Genomic DNA, 18,536 nt, shown 5'->3' on the forward strand with positions numbered 1-18,536 from the left:
AAAAATGATATATCCTGATAGTATTAGTGTTGCCAAATATACTTTCATTTTGGAAATATACTTTTGGATCAGAAGCATTTTTGAAAAGCGCAAAATTTGTGGTTTGGTAGCAAAAAAAAAAAAAAAAAAAAAAAAAAAAAAAAAAAAAAAAAACACTCCAAAATTTTTTCATTTAATATCATTTCAAATATATCTACTGCAGTCATATCATTGAACTTAGCATTCTGTTCTCCAGGAAATAATTCTTGAGATGCTTTCAAATCTTCATATTTCCAAATTTCTTTTTACTTCCTTGTACGAAGTAAAAAGGAAGTATTGTAATTGCGAAACGTTTCAGGCAACATATTTCAACGAAAATATCCATTTTGACCGCTATCGAATACAATTTAATCAGGTTTTTGCATGATATCTGTATCTAAGGACAGAATAAAATACTTTTTTCCTTCAAAAAAATTATAAAACTGCTTTAAAATTAATTCTAAAGAGAATTTTTCGTGCCATCTGTACGAACGTATGTGCGTACGTACGTACGTATCTCGCATAACTCAAAAACGAGTAGCCTCAGAATGTTGAAATTTTGTATATGAGACTGCTATAACATGTAGATGTGCACCTCGTATTTTGGTTGCTATCGGCCGCACCAAACGTATATAAATATATTTATATATATATCCACTCTATAACCCGGCTCAGTGATCTCAGTTTCTTTACTCTTATATGTTTGTAAATTGTACATTTTTTGCTTTAAAAATGATTGAATTATGTTGTTTTTATCTTCCGGTTAAGGATTTTATGCCTTTAGTAAATCTGTGTGCAATATTTTTAGAATTATCAGCAATTTTAAAGTTGTTTAATTGCCACTAAGCCTGTTTTTAATGGCGGCCATTGATTGTTTACATTTAAAACAGGAGACTAATGGATTTGTACCAATCTAGAGAAACTTAGCTTCGCAACAACAAAGATAACACATTCATTTATTATTGAGAATTAAATCATGCTTAATTCTTTCTGGAATTTTTTCGAGGAAATAAGTGTTTGAGATTTACTTCGTAATTTTTAATATAGATATTTTGAGTTTTTTTTGTATTTTTGCCTTCTTGCGAAGGTAGAACTGAATTAATTAAATGAGAAATACTCAATCGTCTGTGAAAAACTGTTTCTTTTTTGTTTTGTTTGCTTAATTTCTTTTATACATAGTTCTAGCTTTATTATAGTATTTGAATAGAACATGTGGCAACGATTAGATAATTCTTTAAATGATATACATTTTGTGCATTCTGAGTTATAATATGAATGAAATATAATACTGTTAAGTAAACCTAGCGCCAGAGTGTCACTATGGTAAACAAAGTGAATATTAAAGAATGCATTTATTCTATTGCGGTTTATGTGCTGTCGGCGAAGTAGGTTTAATTCAATCTAATAAGTTTAAATAAAATGCAAGAAAAAATGCATATAATTTAATATTCTGTACAAGGAAGTCGTGGTGTAAACATCAGGTTTTTTAAAAATGTTTTGTCATTTTATATTCTCATTTTGTGTTAAACTTTCATTTTCTTGTTCTGGAGTTCCATCATGTCTCCAAAATATTATTTTAGACCCACATCTGAGTTGGCAACCTGTCAAATTATCTAGTAGGCCACCAATATCATTATCTCCAGGGTCTTCATCTCTTAATACAGGAGATTCAGGCATTTCATTAAAAATCATCATCTTCAGCTAATATAGCTAATGCTTCTTCAAGAGTTAATCCCTTCTTATAAGCAGATTATTTTAATAAATATATAGCATTCCACATTATCTCTGAGTAACACAAAGTGTAATTAAAAGTAATTAAGAAAATAAAAGCTAATTATCTTCATTATTTTATATTATTATTTTACTGTTTTCGAACTTTTTAATATTAATTTATTACAATTTTTACTTTGGGGAATAAAACTTACACTAGACTTACTTATTTTTAAAACCTAAGTAATATCATGAGCATAAAATGGAAATAAATACATCTAAAATAAAATACAAAGTGTAATTTGTTTCAGATAAAAAAAAGGCATTTTGTATTTTTAAAATGTAGCTATTTGTAACTATTCTCTAAATTATGAGTGTAACACAATTATGTTCCAAAAATTAAATACTTTTTTATGAAAATACAAACAAAAAGATGCTTTTCATGAAAAAAATAACACTATTGCTGCCGAGTGTGATCATGTGATTATACTAACATTCTTTTGTTCCTAAAAGGAATATTTTTATTTCAAACAAAGGAAGTATATTCATAAATTACAAACTTTCTGCTTGTTAGGAAACTAACAACATTTGTGAGATAAAGAAAATGAAAAAAATATAGCTTACCTTTGATGAACTGCCATTTTTTTCTTCCATGGGGAGTGATATTGAAAATATAAATATTTGTAGTAAACAAATTTATAATAATAAATAAATATTAATATGAAATAAGTATTTGTAGTGTCTGGCTACCAAATGCAAGCAATGACTTTTTAACAGTAGAATGAAATTCATCTGAAAGAAATCTGATTTTACTTGCAACCCCGACTGGTGTTGTTATTCCTTCTTTACTGGTGTTTTCCATGTCCGTACTCGCACATTTGGTGTTAACGGGTTAAATTATGTATCCATAAGGTCATCTTTTTGTGGTTTACTGTGAGGTAAACCCTAAATTACCAAATATTTTATTAATAAGAACTTCTGTGATGTTTAGAAGTAAACCATAGATAATCAAGGGAGAGTATGCTTAATTCCTGCAGGTATCAGCAGGCCCATGGCATCAGGATTAAATCAAAGTTTACTCTGGGTTCTATTTCTGACATCTGAGGGTAATGACTGCCTGTCATTTTCATGATTTTTCTCATAGTTCATGTAAATACCAGGGTTAGCTGAATAATGGATGTAAATTAGTTCAATGAAGAATGAACTAAGGATTTTTTAATGTTATAATTTTTTTTTAAATATACATTTTATCTAAAAAATTTTTTATTAAAAATATACATTTTATCTAAAAATTTTTTTATTAAAAATATACATTTTGTCTTATTACGTTAAACTGCCAGAACATCAAGATAACCATAATAGACTGCTTGATAACATTTCACCTCATCTAACTTTTTAACTGAAATATCACCACTAAAGTAAAAGGTTAATAAAAGTATTTATTAACATGTTAACCTGATGGTTACACAAATTAAAAATATTAGCAGGAACTCTGCTGACTAGTCGTTAAAAAAACACACATTTAAACTGAATCAAATGTAGAGTACAAAATTAGCAAGCCTAGCCTAAATTTTAGCTTTACCCTGACTAAGCTGTTATGAAGAAATCATTGTTAGCAGAAACTTGTGCCAGCAAGGTATATTGCACCAGCAGAAATTCTAGGGCAGAATGAAACCAGCCTATGTTGTCTGTAAACCAGCCTAAGCTAAGCTGATAAATTTATCAGCTATAAGCATATTTCTGCATGAAACTTATTTGCGTTCTGATGAAAGTTGATGAAAATAGAAGTTACAGAAAAGCCACAATAATAAGATAACTGGGTTAGTTAAAATAAAATTTTACAAATAGCGTAAATTAAGTCAAAAAAATTTTGTTGTTATTTAGTTTTTTACTATATTTATTTTAATTGAAATGAGGCATTTCAGTGGAAAAAGAAGTAAAGATTTTCTAATGTAATTTTTTTATTAAGTAGTGTAAACTACAGTTTGTTAATTTTTTCCTGTGCCTCTTTTTATGTATTATTTTAATTAGCAATAAAAGTTCAAATTTTATAAATATGAAACATATAAAATATTTTAAAATGTGTAAAATATATGATTTAATTTTATACTGGAAGTATTTGTTTATCTTTTTTCTGTACTAAAGGAATCTTCCAAACATTTTCTTTTATTTGGGAGGTCAGGAAACGTTTCAGATCGAGAAACAATGTTTTTATTGACGAATAATCATACCTGAAATTTTCTGTACATAACTCAATTATGGATTAGTTGTCTTCTTGTTAAAAGTCATTATTTAATGTCCTAAAAAAGGAAATATGTAAATTATTAAATAGGGAAAAATTTTAGCTCAGTGTGTATTACTTTAAGTAAATAAAAAATAATTTAAGTAAAAAAAAAAAAAAAAATCAGGAAGTTATACTACACCTAATAAAACGTACGGGAAATTTTGTCTCCAAAATTTAAATGTAATCTTAAAGGCCTGCATTGAAGCTTTTCTGCATAGCTTCTTTGTAAGAGGAAAGCCAAATATAAAGTATAATAAGGTAAGTTAAAAAATTTTACATATTTAAAGAAACTGTTCAATTTAATGAAAAATATAGTGTTTATTATATGAATTTATTTTAAATTTCATAAACATTAAAAAACGTTAATAAAAAAATTCATGACTTTTTAATAAATTTTGTCAAAATTTTGTGAGGAGTAAGGGGTTAATAAATCAATATTATTTTAGTAATGGATAAAGTGTTTACTGACCATTATGGTTGGCTTCAAAAAGAAGTGCTATTTATACTCGTATATTTCTGCTTCTGATGTATCCCCTCCTTTTAGCTCCTTCAACGTATGATTTAGAGAACTTCTAATATATGCAACTTGCAAGATATGCATGAAAATTAAAATATAATATGTAAGTAAAATGTGTGTGTTAAATATGTGTAAGTAAAAAGTAAGTAAATTACTTGATTACTTTGAAGTCAGTTGAATTTATTACTTTAAAATCAGTTGCAGTTATTACTTTGAAGTAAAGAAGTCAATTACATTGACTTCTGTGAAATGTAGAATAAAGGAATTTTGATTCATCTCTTTGTATGTACTTTTTATTCTTCTCATATTTTTTCTGAGCCCTCAGAAATGGTAACTATTGCAGCAAATATGTGAGTAAATGCAGTAATTGTTTTTGAACTCAAGCAGCATAGAAGATTAAAATAATGTTTCCTCACTGAAGTTTTACTTTTTTTCTTCTTAAAGGACGGTTTAATGCAGGTGATGATGGCTCAGCATACAAAGCTGCACTTCTGTCTGGTCCACCTGGTGTTGGAAAAACTACTACGGCACAGTTAGTTTGTAAAGTAATGCCATCATGTGTTTGAATTTCAGTTTTTATATTTTAAATCTTTTTATTGGAAACCTTTTAGTTATAAAACTAAAGTCTGTGAATTATTCCAGGAAGCTGGGTATGATTATTTTGAACTTAATGCTTCAGATACAAGGTCTAAGAAAATTTTACAAGTGGCTGTTTCAGAATTATTGGGCAATCAAACTTTAGCTGACTGCTTTAAAGGTAATAGTGCATTTTTATCTCCTTCTGCTGTCTCATTTAAAAAAAAATTATCTCTTGATTTAAAGGTTCTTCCCTTTTCTAAAATTAAAGTAGTATATAGTAACATGTTACTTTATTTTACTACAATATAATGCTTTTTTATCTTTATATCTTTATTATCTTTTTTTAATAATTTAACATGTAGTAGATCATTTCTGAAATAATTCCAGTAGTAAGTAGTAGTAGTTCTGAAGTAATTCCTGCCTGGACTGCAAAGATGTTATGAAGTCAACACGTTAGCATAGTACACAATCAGAATTTTTCAATATGGATCTACGTATGCATCGACGGTATTCTGGTCTTTTCCTTGCTATTATTTTATATAAGTAAATTCTGTTAGTTCTTATATATTTGTAATTATCTTCTGGTTAAGGTTTTTATGTCTTTAGCTAATGTGCATGCAATAGTTATAGAATTATCAATTTAAAAGTTGTTCAAGTGTGGCCAAGCCTAATTTTTTATATCATAACAGCCATATTTGTTAACATTTGAAACCTAGCATAATAGTGAATTAAGTCTTTCTGTACCATCAGTTCTTTTTGCCAAGTGGGACGAAACCAAAACTTTCAGCTGTGTGCATCAAAAAATCTGCCTTCTTGCCTGCTGGCCAAATTGCTTGCTTTTGCTTACAAACTGTAATTTTAATTGTAAAAATTGTTTTTTACTTCCTTGTACTAAGTAAAAAGGAAGTATTGTAATCGCGAAAAGCTTCAGGCAGCATATTTCAACAAAAATATCCACTTGACCGCTTTCGAAAGCAATTTAACGATGTTTTTGCGTGATATCTGTACGTAAGGACAGAATAAAAGACTCTTTTCCTCCAGAAAAACTAAAAAACTGCTTTAAAATGAATTCTGAAGAGAATTTTTCGTGGCGTCTGTACAAACGTATGTACGTACGTGCATATGAAAGTACGGACGTATCTCGCATAACTCAAAAACGAGTAGCCTCAGAACATTGAAATTTTGTATATAGGACTACTATAACATGTAGATGTCCACATCTTAATTTGGTTTCAATCGGCCGCGCCAAATGTATATAAATATATTTATAAATATATCCACTCTGTTACCCGGCTCGGTGATCTCAGTTTCTTTACTCTTATATGTTTGTAAATTGTACATTTTTTTCTTTAAAAATGATTGAATTATGTTGTTTTTATCTTCCGGTTAAGGGTTTTATGCCTTTAGTAAATCTGTATGCAATATTTTTAGAATTATCAACAATTTAAAAGTTGTTTAAGTTCCGCTAAGCCTATTTTGATGGCGGCCATTGCTTGTTTATATTTGAAACAGCTGAGTAGTGAATTTGTTGCCAATCTAAAGAAACGTAGCTTCGTAACAACAAAGAGAAACGCTTTCATTTATTACTGCAATTTAAATCATGCTTAATCCTTTCTGCAATTTTTTCGAGGAAATAAGTGTTTAAGATTTACTTAATTTTTAATAATTAGTACAGTCAAAAGTCGTTAATCCGGACTCGTCGGGACTTCAGCGATACCGGATTATCGATTTTTCCGAATTATAGATCATCAGTTTAAATCTGGTAAAATGGCATGCAGAAATTATAAAATTAAAAATATGAAACCGTAATTTACAAAATAAAGAACAATTATGATCTAAAGGGTATCAAAATTTACAAAAAAAAAGCTTAATATTTATTTGTTTACTTTATTAAACATTTCTTTCAATGTAAGTTGTTTAAGTTGCTTCGTTTTTTATGTGATAATACATTCTCTTTAATTCTATAAACAGACATAATTTCTTGTTCAGTTACAAAGTTCCGCTGTTCAAGTCCTATAATTGCTGTGTCGAGAATACCGACTAATTTGTCAATCGAAATTTTTTCGTTTTCAATAACCTCTGTTACTTTCTTCGCTATCGAAAGCGAATTATAATGACGAGGCATTTGATTTAAATCATATCAAAGATGGAGTACATCGAGATGAAATACTACATTGAGTAAGCAATTATAAGCCAAAAAAATAAAAACATCTGCCCTTAAGATAAGGATAGTGCTGACAGATCAACTTCCGATTCATTGCATGCCACCCCGCGTTAAAGATAAACAAAGTTTAGATAAACAAACGTTAAAGTTTAGATAAACAAAGGATATGCCTTTATCCATTTTTTGCAGCAATTCCACTTTTTGTTTAATGGACTCCGAAATATACTTTCGCTTTGTATATCATTAACATATTAGTAAATATATATCGGAAATTTTATTTGACATAATCGAAAGTTCAAGCTTACTTTTATAAAATTGCTCTAACAGTCTGCAAAAAATAATAATCCGGATCTAATTCGAAGATTAAGGAACAACGCAATCTGCAACATTAACTGAAATAGATAATTAGATAATTTTAGCTTAGCTTATCCCGTCCGTTATACATTAAATGCACATCTGTAAATGTATTTTGTGCACGCAGATTCGCAGCGGTAAAGGTCTTACGCGCATGCGTCAAAGAGACGCATGCGCAGAAAGTTTGTAGCTTTGAGGTCTGGATTATCAATCATTGCGGATTATGGGTGTCCGAATTAACGAATTTTGACTGTAATTTTTAGTAGAGATATTTTGAGTTTTTATGTATTTTTACCTTGTCGTGAAGTGAGAACTTAATTAATTGAATGAGAAATACTCAATCGTCTGTGAAAAACTGTTTCTTTTTTGTTTTGTTTGCTTAATTTCTTTTATACATCATTCTAGCTTTATTATAGTACTTGAATAGAACATGTGGCAACGATTAGATAATTCTTTAAGTGATACAAATTTTGTGCATTCTGAGTTATAATATGAACAAAAAGGGAAATAAATCTTTCCAAATGGCGTGATTTATGATGTCTCTTTAAATTCGTACGTGGTAGTAGTTTATTGTAAGTAGAGGAGTTTTATTTTCGCTAAAGCGTTGGGTATTTCGGTTTAAATTAGGTCTTGTTAGACGTGAATTCTTTCTGTTTTTAATAGAAACAGGCCGAATAAATATTTTTTAATAGAAAATTTGTTAGACGTGAATTCTTTCTGTTTTAGAAAATAATTAGATCTTGTTAGACGTGAATTCTTTCTGTTTTTATCATTGCAATCATACCAAGATCAGTAGAATCATTAAATCCGCTCAGATTAACTGAAAGACATTTTCCAAAACTTTGTTCAGAAGAGACTGATAAGAAAATGAGACGATGATGCTTCGTTTGTTCACATTCCCAAAAAAATCCTCCAAAACGACAAACGAGTGCAAGGAATGTAATGTAGGACTGTGTGTAGATCCCTGTTTTCAAATTTTTCATACGAAAAGAGAATTTTAAGTAATATATTTAGTTTTCAGATGTATAATGTTAAAAGTCATAAAATGGTGAGTAATGAAAATAAAATGTGTAAAATATGCATTTAAACAAGAAATAAGGTAATTAAAGTATATATAAAAATATCTATAAAGCATAAGCCATTTAAATACTCTATAGAGCATTATTAAACAATGCGTTGATACTTCAGAAATTTCATGGATTTAGGCTTAATAGCAAAAAAGCCCCAGGCCCTGGACAGACGCTCGCGTAAGACACTGCCAGCCTCCTCGATAAGTGTGCATTTGCACTACCTGGCACGAAGGGGTTAAGAAGCAAATGATGTATTTTGTGTTATATAATTTTTCTTCATTTTCAGCTGACAGTATTGGTAAAGTGACTAAGAAACATGTTATCATAATGGATGAAGTTGATGGCATGGCAGGAAATGAAGACAGAGGGGGAATGCAGGTAGATGCAAGATTATTTATTCGAGAATATAAAATATTTTAAAATTACAGTAGCTGAAAAATAATAATTCAGAATTTGTGCTTATTGTGTTTTTTAATTAATATACTTCTATTTAAACAGTTTTAATATTACTTGAAACATATTTTTATAATGATTGGAGGAAAACATTGTCTAGAGCATGTTATTCTAGCAACACTGAATTAGAAAACTAAATTTGTGAAAAAAAATATATGTTCCTTTCCAGTATCTGATTAATGTTTCAGTACCATAAACTAAAATAATAAACTAACAATGAAGCATTTTATTTAATCCAGAAAAGATAAAATGCATCTACATATGTTGGAATTCAGTTATTAACACACTCAGTGCTGTTGTGGTATAAAGAAACTTTTTTGAAATGAAGGTATGCAGTTCCAGAATGATAATTTACGTTACAAAAATGACAGATTAGAATTAGGAAGATAAAACTCCGAAGGGAAATTTTTTTGTTGAGTGCAACATTTTTAAAGACAGTTCAATGTATCTTATTTATGTGATATTTTATATTGTTTGCTTATTTTAATTATTTATTATTAAATACTGCTATATTATTGATAAAACAATTGTAAATAAATAAAAAAAAAAGCATTAAATATCCTTACACGCTGAATCTTGTCACTGCTAAATCTAAAGCATTTTACTTCATTCATTTTCTATTTTTATATGCACTTAATTCATCCCATCTATTCGTAGTCATGACTTAATTACACTGCTGGCCATCCGAAATACAGCTTGAAGAAATACAAGAGATATCAAAGTTAATTTTATTTCAGAGATTACACATAATATCAGTGCTAATTGATTTGAAATACAACCTCCTTTTAAGTGAGGAGAATAAGAAAATCAGTAATGAGTGTTGCATCCATGTTTATCAATAACTGCTGCTACATGCTGCAGCACAGAGAAAGAGGCTTGTATGTGTTATTGGGAAATGGTAACCCATGCTGCCTCCACATGTATCCAAGTTCATCTTTGGATACATGTGGACTGGTACTGGTGTACCTGTGCAGCACTGGTGTACCTGTGGGTACAGAATTAATGGGCTATGTGTTGCAATCATTAACCAGACATCTTTGATGGATGATAGATCTGGAAAATAGGCAGGCCAGGGTAAAAAGCAGTATAGTGGGCTAAGAAGCAAACTTAAACATTATATTTAGCGTGTGATCGTGCATTGTCCTGTTGAAATGTGGCCGTACGCAAACCTTGAAGGTAAGGAAGGAGAAGAGGCTGTGACCCTCAGAAATATAGCAACTGTCTGGTAAACGTACCATTAATGTATACTAGGGAGTCCAGGAGTAGAATCCAGTGCCACCACACACCATAACAGTGGGTAAGAATTGGAGGCTCCCTTCAGCCCACCTGGACATGAGTGTCCCCATAGCTCAAAAGAAGGGGCCCCGTATCTCCACAAACAAGGGCAGCCAGTAACCCAGCCACCCCCAAACAACAAACAAAAATACTAAATCAAAAATAAATAAGCACATCTAACACAAAATTGCAGACTAACAAACAAACAAAAAAATTCATAAACACAAATTTACAACATAGAACACCACAGATATCTAAAACCCATATAAATACATTCAATTTTAACAGAAGATTCCTACTAGCGCCTTATTTTCATTCGTAAACTTCATTAGAGCAATAGAATATGATTTAAAAGCTTTAAAATTAATGACACTTTTATTAAAATCAGTAATGCTAAAAATCTGTCTAATAGGGGCTGTTAAACTACGAGGGTTGGAACTTTAATAGTGGCAACTATTTATTTACAAGGAATACAAAAGTGATTCATGTCACCATGTTTTACAGTCCTTCAATATAGTCGCCAGCATCGTGTACAACCCGTTTCCAAGGATGTGGAAGTTGCAGAATACCTGTAGCAGCGCCTGTTTTGTTGATAGTTTGAATGGGCCGGTCTACTGCCGCAAGAATCTCAGGAACAGTTTGGAAGCGAGTGCCACGAAGTGGTTCCTTTATCTTAGGAATTAAGTCATAGTCACAAGGGCTTAGATCTGGGGAGTATGGTGGATGGTAAAGCACTTCCCAGCCCCATCGCTTGAACAAATCAGTCACAGCTTGCGCTGCATGCGGCTGAGCATTGTCATGCAAAACGAGAGGAGCGTTCTGCAGAAAGTGTTGCCGTTTTTTTCTCAAAGCTGGTCGGAGATTGTGCTCCAAAAATGAGCAGTAATACTGCTCAGTGACGGTCTGCTGTGGGGGAACGGTATGTGTTAGGATGACACCATCACAGTCGTACACTAGAATCACCATAACTTTCACTTTGCTGGGGTTCTGACGAAATTTCGAACATCGTGGTGACTCGTGATGACACCATTTGTTTGATTGGCATTTCAGTTCTGGCTGGTATGATCGGACCCAAGTCTCATCCAGCGTAATGATACAGCATAAAAAAGCATCTCCTTCGTGCTCATAGCGCTCCAGGTGGGTTCGGGTAGCATCGTATCGTAGCCATTTCTGCATTTCTGTCAATTGATGTGGAACCCATCGTGAAGCAATTTTTCTCATGGACAGGCGTTCCTTCAGATTGTGCAGCACAGTCGTATGCGCTAATCCTGTTTTTCCGGCCAGCTGACGAATCGTTTGGCGGTGATCACTGTCCATTAGTGCGGCAACAGCTTGCATGTTTGCATCGCTGACACTCGGACGACCTGGTCGCAGCATGTCTGCCACGTTTTGGCGTCCTTCATTGAATGCTTTCACCCATCTTGCTACGGTTCTGTAAGGCAATGCAGATTCCCCGCAAGCCTCTTGAAGCCCTTGATGACACTGTCATGCTGTACGACATCTGGTACATTCAATTTTTATCCAACATATCTGTTCTTGTTTTGAAAACATCCTGACAACATTTACTTTAGACCGCGAGCTAATACAAGGAACCATTCTTCGCATCACTCCGCATGTGCGTGACATAGGCAGGACAAGTCTTTTCGCTGAGAGGTAAGGTAGGTACGTAGTTCACGTGTGGTATACGCGAGAGTTTTGTTGCATAGTGTTTTTTCAGCTGTGTTGCCCTATTGAAGTTCCCACCCTCGTAGAATCAACGACGAAATGCCTAGCATCACCATCAACCTGACAACTATTACATAATGTATTTTCCTGCAGATTAAATCAGTTGAAATAGAACGGAAGCCTACCATGTCCAGTTAAAACTTGATTAACATCAATATTGTTCATACATTTCATTGTATTTGTGATTTTAATTAGTTCCATAAATCCTTTGTTTTTAGGTGAAGAGAACTACTGTATTTTCCATTTGTTAACGTAAAATTTTTTCATTCTTCGAATTGCAATTCTCTTCAAACCTGTTACTTCAGTATCCATTGCACTGACATTTAAGACCGCCTGCTTGGCCAGGCCGTTGGCTCTCTCATTACGAATAAAGCCTATATGGGTGTTTAACCCAATGTAGCTTAATATTTAAATATGAACTCAAAGTTTCTAAATGACTCTTAATTTCGACAATTAATGGATTGAAATTGTCTGGGCGGGAGAGCGCATGGAGAAGTGACAGGCAGTCAGTGTAAATATTTACAGACGTGGGTATAAACAAGGTATTTTTAATCCATAATAAGGCTTGTTTGAACGCTTTACTTTCTGCCTGGAAAACTGAATTATATATGTTCAACTTAAACATTCTATAATCCACCTCAGTTCCATAGTAAAAAACAACAAAGGCAGCTTCTATGCTCCCTCTGACCCCAGAACCATCTGTATAAATATCAAACACATCAACAGTTGGATTACATTTATCAAAAACAAAACCAAATCTATTGGAAGGAATGAATATTAAATGTAATATAAAATTTTTCAAAAACATTCTTTGTAATTAAATAATCTTCATACATTTTCAATTCCATTCCTCCAGTTCTAAATAAAAATTTCTCATAATAAAATTCGTATAAATTTGAGAGAGGAGGCAGCCCAGCCAACACAAAGACGGCCTCAGTAGGCACCGTTCTAAAACATCGGGTTAAAGCTAAACCCCAAGCTCTCTGAATACTGTCTAACTTCATCCGTAATCTAACCAGTTCCCCTGCCCTGGATTCCCAGGCTCCTATTCCATACATGATGATTGGAAGCACTACATTTTAGTAAATCTTCTTTAGAATGGAGGATTTCAAGGCTAAAATCTCTGCTGAAAAGGTTCTTCTCTAATTTAATAAAATCAGATCAGTTCGTCTTTGTACCAACTTAAAATGTTCTATAAAATTTAATTTGTTATCAATCATAATGCCAAGATCTTTCATATTATCTACAAATTTGATTCTTTTGCCTTGATATTTCAAATTTGGTGGTCTAGTCTTTTTACCTCCTCTGGGAAAAAACAATGCTATAACAGTGGGTGCTGGACCAGCATGATGATGCATAACACAACAGTCGAGCAACCTCTCCCCACAGCATCTCCAAACTCTAACCCAACCATTGTGGTACTGCAGGCAGAAGCATGATTCATCTGCAAACACAGTATCGTGCCATTCTGATGTTCATCTCTGCCCTTCAGTGCACCATTGCAGATGCAATTGCTTGTGCTTTATGGTAAGCAAAGCAATGGACACCTAGCAGACAATCCATTGTACTGCAATTGATGTTGAATTGTTCATGCAGACACCAGTTGTTGTGTTACAGACTGCATTCGTTGTGATGTGATTGTGGATGTGGCATTGCACTCCCTCAGTGCCATGCGTGCAATATGCCTGTCTTCTCGTCGAGTGGTGAGATGAGGCAGTTGCAATTGCTTTTGTATGTCATTCGTTCCCTTCTCATCCACCTATTCCATATTCACATGGCTTTTGCTTGGCTACATCTGACACAATGACCGATTTCCTGGAAGGATAATCCACAGTCACTATATGCAGCGTTTCTACCTCAGTCAAACTCAGAAATGCGCTCAAATGATGCTCATATTTTTCTATGAGGTATATTGAAGCTGCACACATAAAAAATCTTATGAGAGAACAATTCACATTATTCAAAATGGCAGTCTTTCATCCTTTTATATATGGATTGTAAGGAGTGCCAGAGTCGGCCAAAATGTGCGCTGAAATCGTAATCTCATTTGCATATTCCATCATGGTATACAACATGATACAAGTTTCATGCTGTTTGGATACTTCCTTTATTGTGTAATTTTGGATGACCAGCAGTTTATTTTATAACTTAACACTGCCTTCACATTCAGTTTGTAATATATTGTAGGCATACATAGGTTCCATTTATGTAGTTTCCGTAACTGACAAACTGGAATTCTAGTTCCCTAGATTGGACTCCAAACTCAAATAATGTGCTACTTGTTTATTTCCGTTTTTTTAATAGTCTGAATTTACGTCTTATTTTTAATAATATTTTTGTGCAACTTAAATTATTCAGTGACAAAATTTGCTTTATGTTATTGTTATAATGATAATATAGTTTCAATTTTTAGGAATTAATAAGTTTCATCAAGGCCTCCAAAGTACCCATCATATGCATCTGTAATGATAGAAATCACCCGAAAATAAGATCTTTAAGCAATTATTGTTTTGATCTGCGATTTCAGAAGCCCCGAGTTGAGCAAATAAAGGTAATTTTGATATAAGTTTTTTAAATTAAATTTTATTTTAAAAATATGCATTACAAATTTGTTTTCATCTGTATACTCACGCATATTTATGCATGTGTTTTTATTCACAAAAATAACTTAAATTGGTAATGTTTTGTTCAATATCTCTTTGCCGTATTCCAGGCAATTCTGCGATTTTTCTCTCAAAGAATTTTTGATCTTTTCCTTCAAAGAAATTTTCAATTGGGATTTGACATTATTATCTAAAATGAAAATTCTTCTTACCAAAGAGTGTTTAGACCATGAAATAAATTGTAGTCTCGCTATGCAATGTTTGGGCTATATAGAAGGTTTGGTAACACATTCAACCAATCTCCAGTGGTTTCTTTCAAGTGACTAAAAATGTACAGTGTTTTGTAGTAGAAGGTTTGGTAACACATTCAACCAATCTCCAGTGGTTTCTTTCAAGTGACTAAAAATGTACGGTGTTTTGCATTGTAGTCATGGAATACAATACCTTGAGAATTCATCAATTCCAAGCATCTCATTTTTGTTTGTTTTTAGGCTAACACATTGAAGATAATTTTGTTTCTTGGTAAAATGAACAACTTCCTATTGATCTCATCAAATTGATCACATGGGCTTCTTCTAATATTGTTAAAACTGACTTGGATTATGATCTTTTGCATTCATTCTTACTGTAAACAATAATTTGTAATTATTAGTTATTAATCACTTAAAAATGGATCATATTGGTATTATTTCAAAAGCAAATCATGTGGCTTTGACCACAATTGAGGAATAATCCATACTATTTTTTCAAAAAAATGACATTTAACTACTAAAGCAAAAAATCCTGAAATGAAGTTGTATTTTGAAGACATCATTTAATGGCAGTGCAGTGTTTCTGTATATTACAGAGTATTCGTAAAGTAGTATTGTTTGTAATATCACAATTGAGTTTTTCTAATATCTCTGATATTCATTTACGATTAGAGTAAAGAAATGATTTCAGTGACATGAAGTGAAAAGCAGTTGTTGATGAGAAAACCTGTATGTGAAAATTTTGTGCCAATCCTTTAGTAGGATATCAGAGAAAAAGATAGAGGCTCCAGTGTAATTGTTGAAATTGACCCCACCCCCCAAAAAAATGTTTATGAGGAGAAAGAACAAGATGGGATGTATTCTTCCTGAAATATGAAATATGTATGTTTTCCTCTTCAAGTACCAAAATGGTCTATGAGCATACTGTTAGCAACTATCAAGGAAAACATTAAAGATCTACCATATATTCATATTCTTGGAAAGGCTATTCCACTGTAAAATGAAAAGACAAGAGTTTTACTAAACTTTACAGTAAATCACAAGTATCATTTTGTCAAAAAATCCAGTGCCGACTGATCAGCTTAAATCAGTGCTTTTAATTTGCAATCAGATATCTCAGTAAGTCTTCTGAAACATGTTGTATCTAGGATTGAAAAAACCTCCAGAGCAAAATTTTATAAACCAGATCTGCTAATAAGTTTTGTTTAAAACACACAATGAATGCCACAATACATTCTAAAAAAATTGTTTCAGTGACACAAAAATTTGTCTGCACACTGTTACAGGAAAAACAAAAGTAATCTGCAGTATATGTGCATGTAATAAAAAGCATACATATAAAAACCAGTATATATACATGCATGTACATGGAGAAATTCTAATTAATTGCTTGATAATTAATTACTTAATGGCAGAGATTAGATCTATGAGTATTTAAGGTAAATTAAAGTGCATGTATGAACTAGATGTATTTCCAATTAGAAACATGCAAAAAATATGTAGAAGTGAACATCAAAATGTAGAGGGCGAAATAAGCATTAACATTTCTGGATGTGTTAGATTTCCAGTTGCTCAGTATTTTTTGGCTTCTTTCAGATATAACATACTGAAATTCAGATGTAAAATTTGCGTATCAATATAATTATATTTTTCTTCAAACTAGCTTAAAATGGAATAAAAATCCTTCCCTCCAGGGAAAAAAAGTAAAATTTTAATTGTAATTGATTTTAGCAGGTAAATCTTTAGCCCAAAATTTATAGTTTCCAGTGTTGGTTTTAGTAAAACATTAAAATTATATTTTCTTAATTTAATGTGCATATGAATATATTATATGCTTAAAATTACAACTTACTTTATACAATCACTGAACACTAGTAATTTTGTTATTAGTCTCCCCTGCTAATCCTAGTGTAATCCCTACTTCCTGTAGTGTAATAGGTCTTTCTGTTCAATGTGACATAGTTATGATCCTGCTTGCCATATAAACTCCTCTACAAAGGCAAAATGTACTCATATGTTTTGTCCTATTTCTATACAATAAGAAGATTAAGTGGTCATTTAAGTTTAGTCAGATTATTAGTAAACATCATTGGATATAATTATTGTATTGACAGATTTTTTCAGATTAAATGACAATTATCATAAGTTTTCCAGTTTGCAAATTCAGACAATAAAAACTGTTCATATTTAATATTTTATTTTTCATCAGATAAGGGCCTTTCTGGGGCAAGTCCTGACCTGCATATTTATACTGGCAGAAAAAATTAAAGGAACAACTATACAGACACATGTAACTTGAATAATTTTGCAGCTAAGAACATGGAACTTGCACAAGATTGTTATTTTATCATGTTTGACATATATTCGAAATGCAGACTTACTTATTAAAAGAAGTGTTATAAGATCATAAGAAATGTGATGTAAAAATGGCAGTAAAAATTGTCCTTATAATTTTTTAAGAGATAAATAGAAAAATTATTAAGGTGTTTGGTCATCCTTAACCAAAATATAAGCTTTAGCATGAATATAAGCATGATTTTTCATGCTGTATATTAGACTGTCTAGGAGTTCTTGCAGTAATAAAATGTTTCATGATTAATAGTGTCTTCAAACTCTTGAAGAATGTTGGATGAAAACTGCAATGATGCAAATGAGCATCCTAATATGCCCTACACATGTTCTGTCAGATTTATATCTGAAGGATATGCAGGTGTCTTCATCTACTTCTTTAGGAGGAAGTTGTTACAGATTGTAGCCCAAGATAACTTTGCACAAGGATCAAGAACCTTATCTCTATACATTTAAGAGTACATATTTATACCGATAAAGTCATTGTGTCTATTCAAAATGATACCTGCCCATATCATGATTTCATCGTCTTTCTCTCAGTTCCTTTATAGATGTTTTATGACTTCATGTGTTTTGCTTCCTTTAGATTGTAGCATGCATAGAATCACTCTTCAGACAAAAGCAAGACATATCAATGAAGAGAACTTGATTCTAGTGTTTGGAATTAGTCACATTATAACAATCATGACGATATGCAACTGGAAGCATTTTACACTGGAAGCATTTTACAGCCCAAGTTCGCAAGGCACAAACGATGGTTTTCTTTACATTCAGCAATCTTTTATGGAGTTTTTCACTCATGGTATATCTGCCTAGTTGAGTTCTTATAGCTGAAGCAAACTCCATTTCAATCTGTTATGGTATCAGTTATCTATTTCTTTTAATAATCATTTCTAAATAACAGTCTTGTGGCACATTTTGACCTTGTCCTGGTTGTCTGTACTCATCACTAGTGTCTTAAACTGTTTCATATTCTTGGCATAATTCATTTGGTTAATTGTAGATACAGGATCTGTCCTGTTTCCATTCTTTCAGTTACATACCAGTTTTCGCAGTCTGTCATATGCCTTCTCTGTGACATATTCTTGTTCCCACACACAAGAATTTTATTCAGCTACTCAAACTATCCTTGAAATTAGAATCTGAAATATCCCTTTGCTCTCGTTTTCATACATGCCAAAGAA

General features: G+C 32.0%; 1 protein-coding gene across 2 annotated transcripts in view; it reads left to right on the forward strand.

Moving 5' to 3' along the window:
• Gnf1 (germ line transcription factor 1) overlaps nucleotides 1-18,536 on the forward strand; it is a 203,990-nt gene that overhangs the window by 89,384 nt on the left and 96,070 nt on the right. For both annotated transcript variants that reach the window (XM_085812770.1, XM_085812769.1), the window contains exons 15-18: nucleotides 4,974-5,074; nucleotides 5,172-5,286; nucleotides 8,983-9,074; nucleotides 14,563-14,700. In XM_085812770.1, the coding sequence (XP_085668896.1) occupies nucleotides 4,974-5,074; nucleotides 5,172-5,286; nucleotides 8,983-9,074; nucleotides 14,563-14,700 (446 nt within the window). The remainder of the gene's footprint in view (nucleotides 1-4,973; nucleotides 5,075-5,171; nucleotides 5,287-8,982; nucleotides 9,075-14,562; nucleotides 14,701-18,536) is intronic.

This window comes from Stegodyphus dumicola, chromosome 3, assembly GCF_044657685.1.
Source record: "Stegodyphus dumicola isolate Sdum_Otavi_A_Nest chromosome 3, ASM4465768v1".
In the NCBI taxonomy this organism is placed as follows: Eukaryota; Metazoa; Arthropoda; class Arachnida; order Araneae; family Eresidae; genus Stegodyphus; species Stegodyphus dumicola.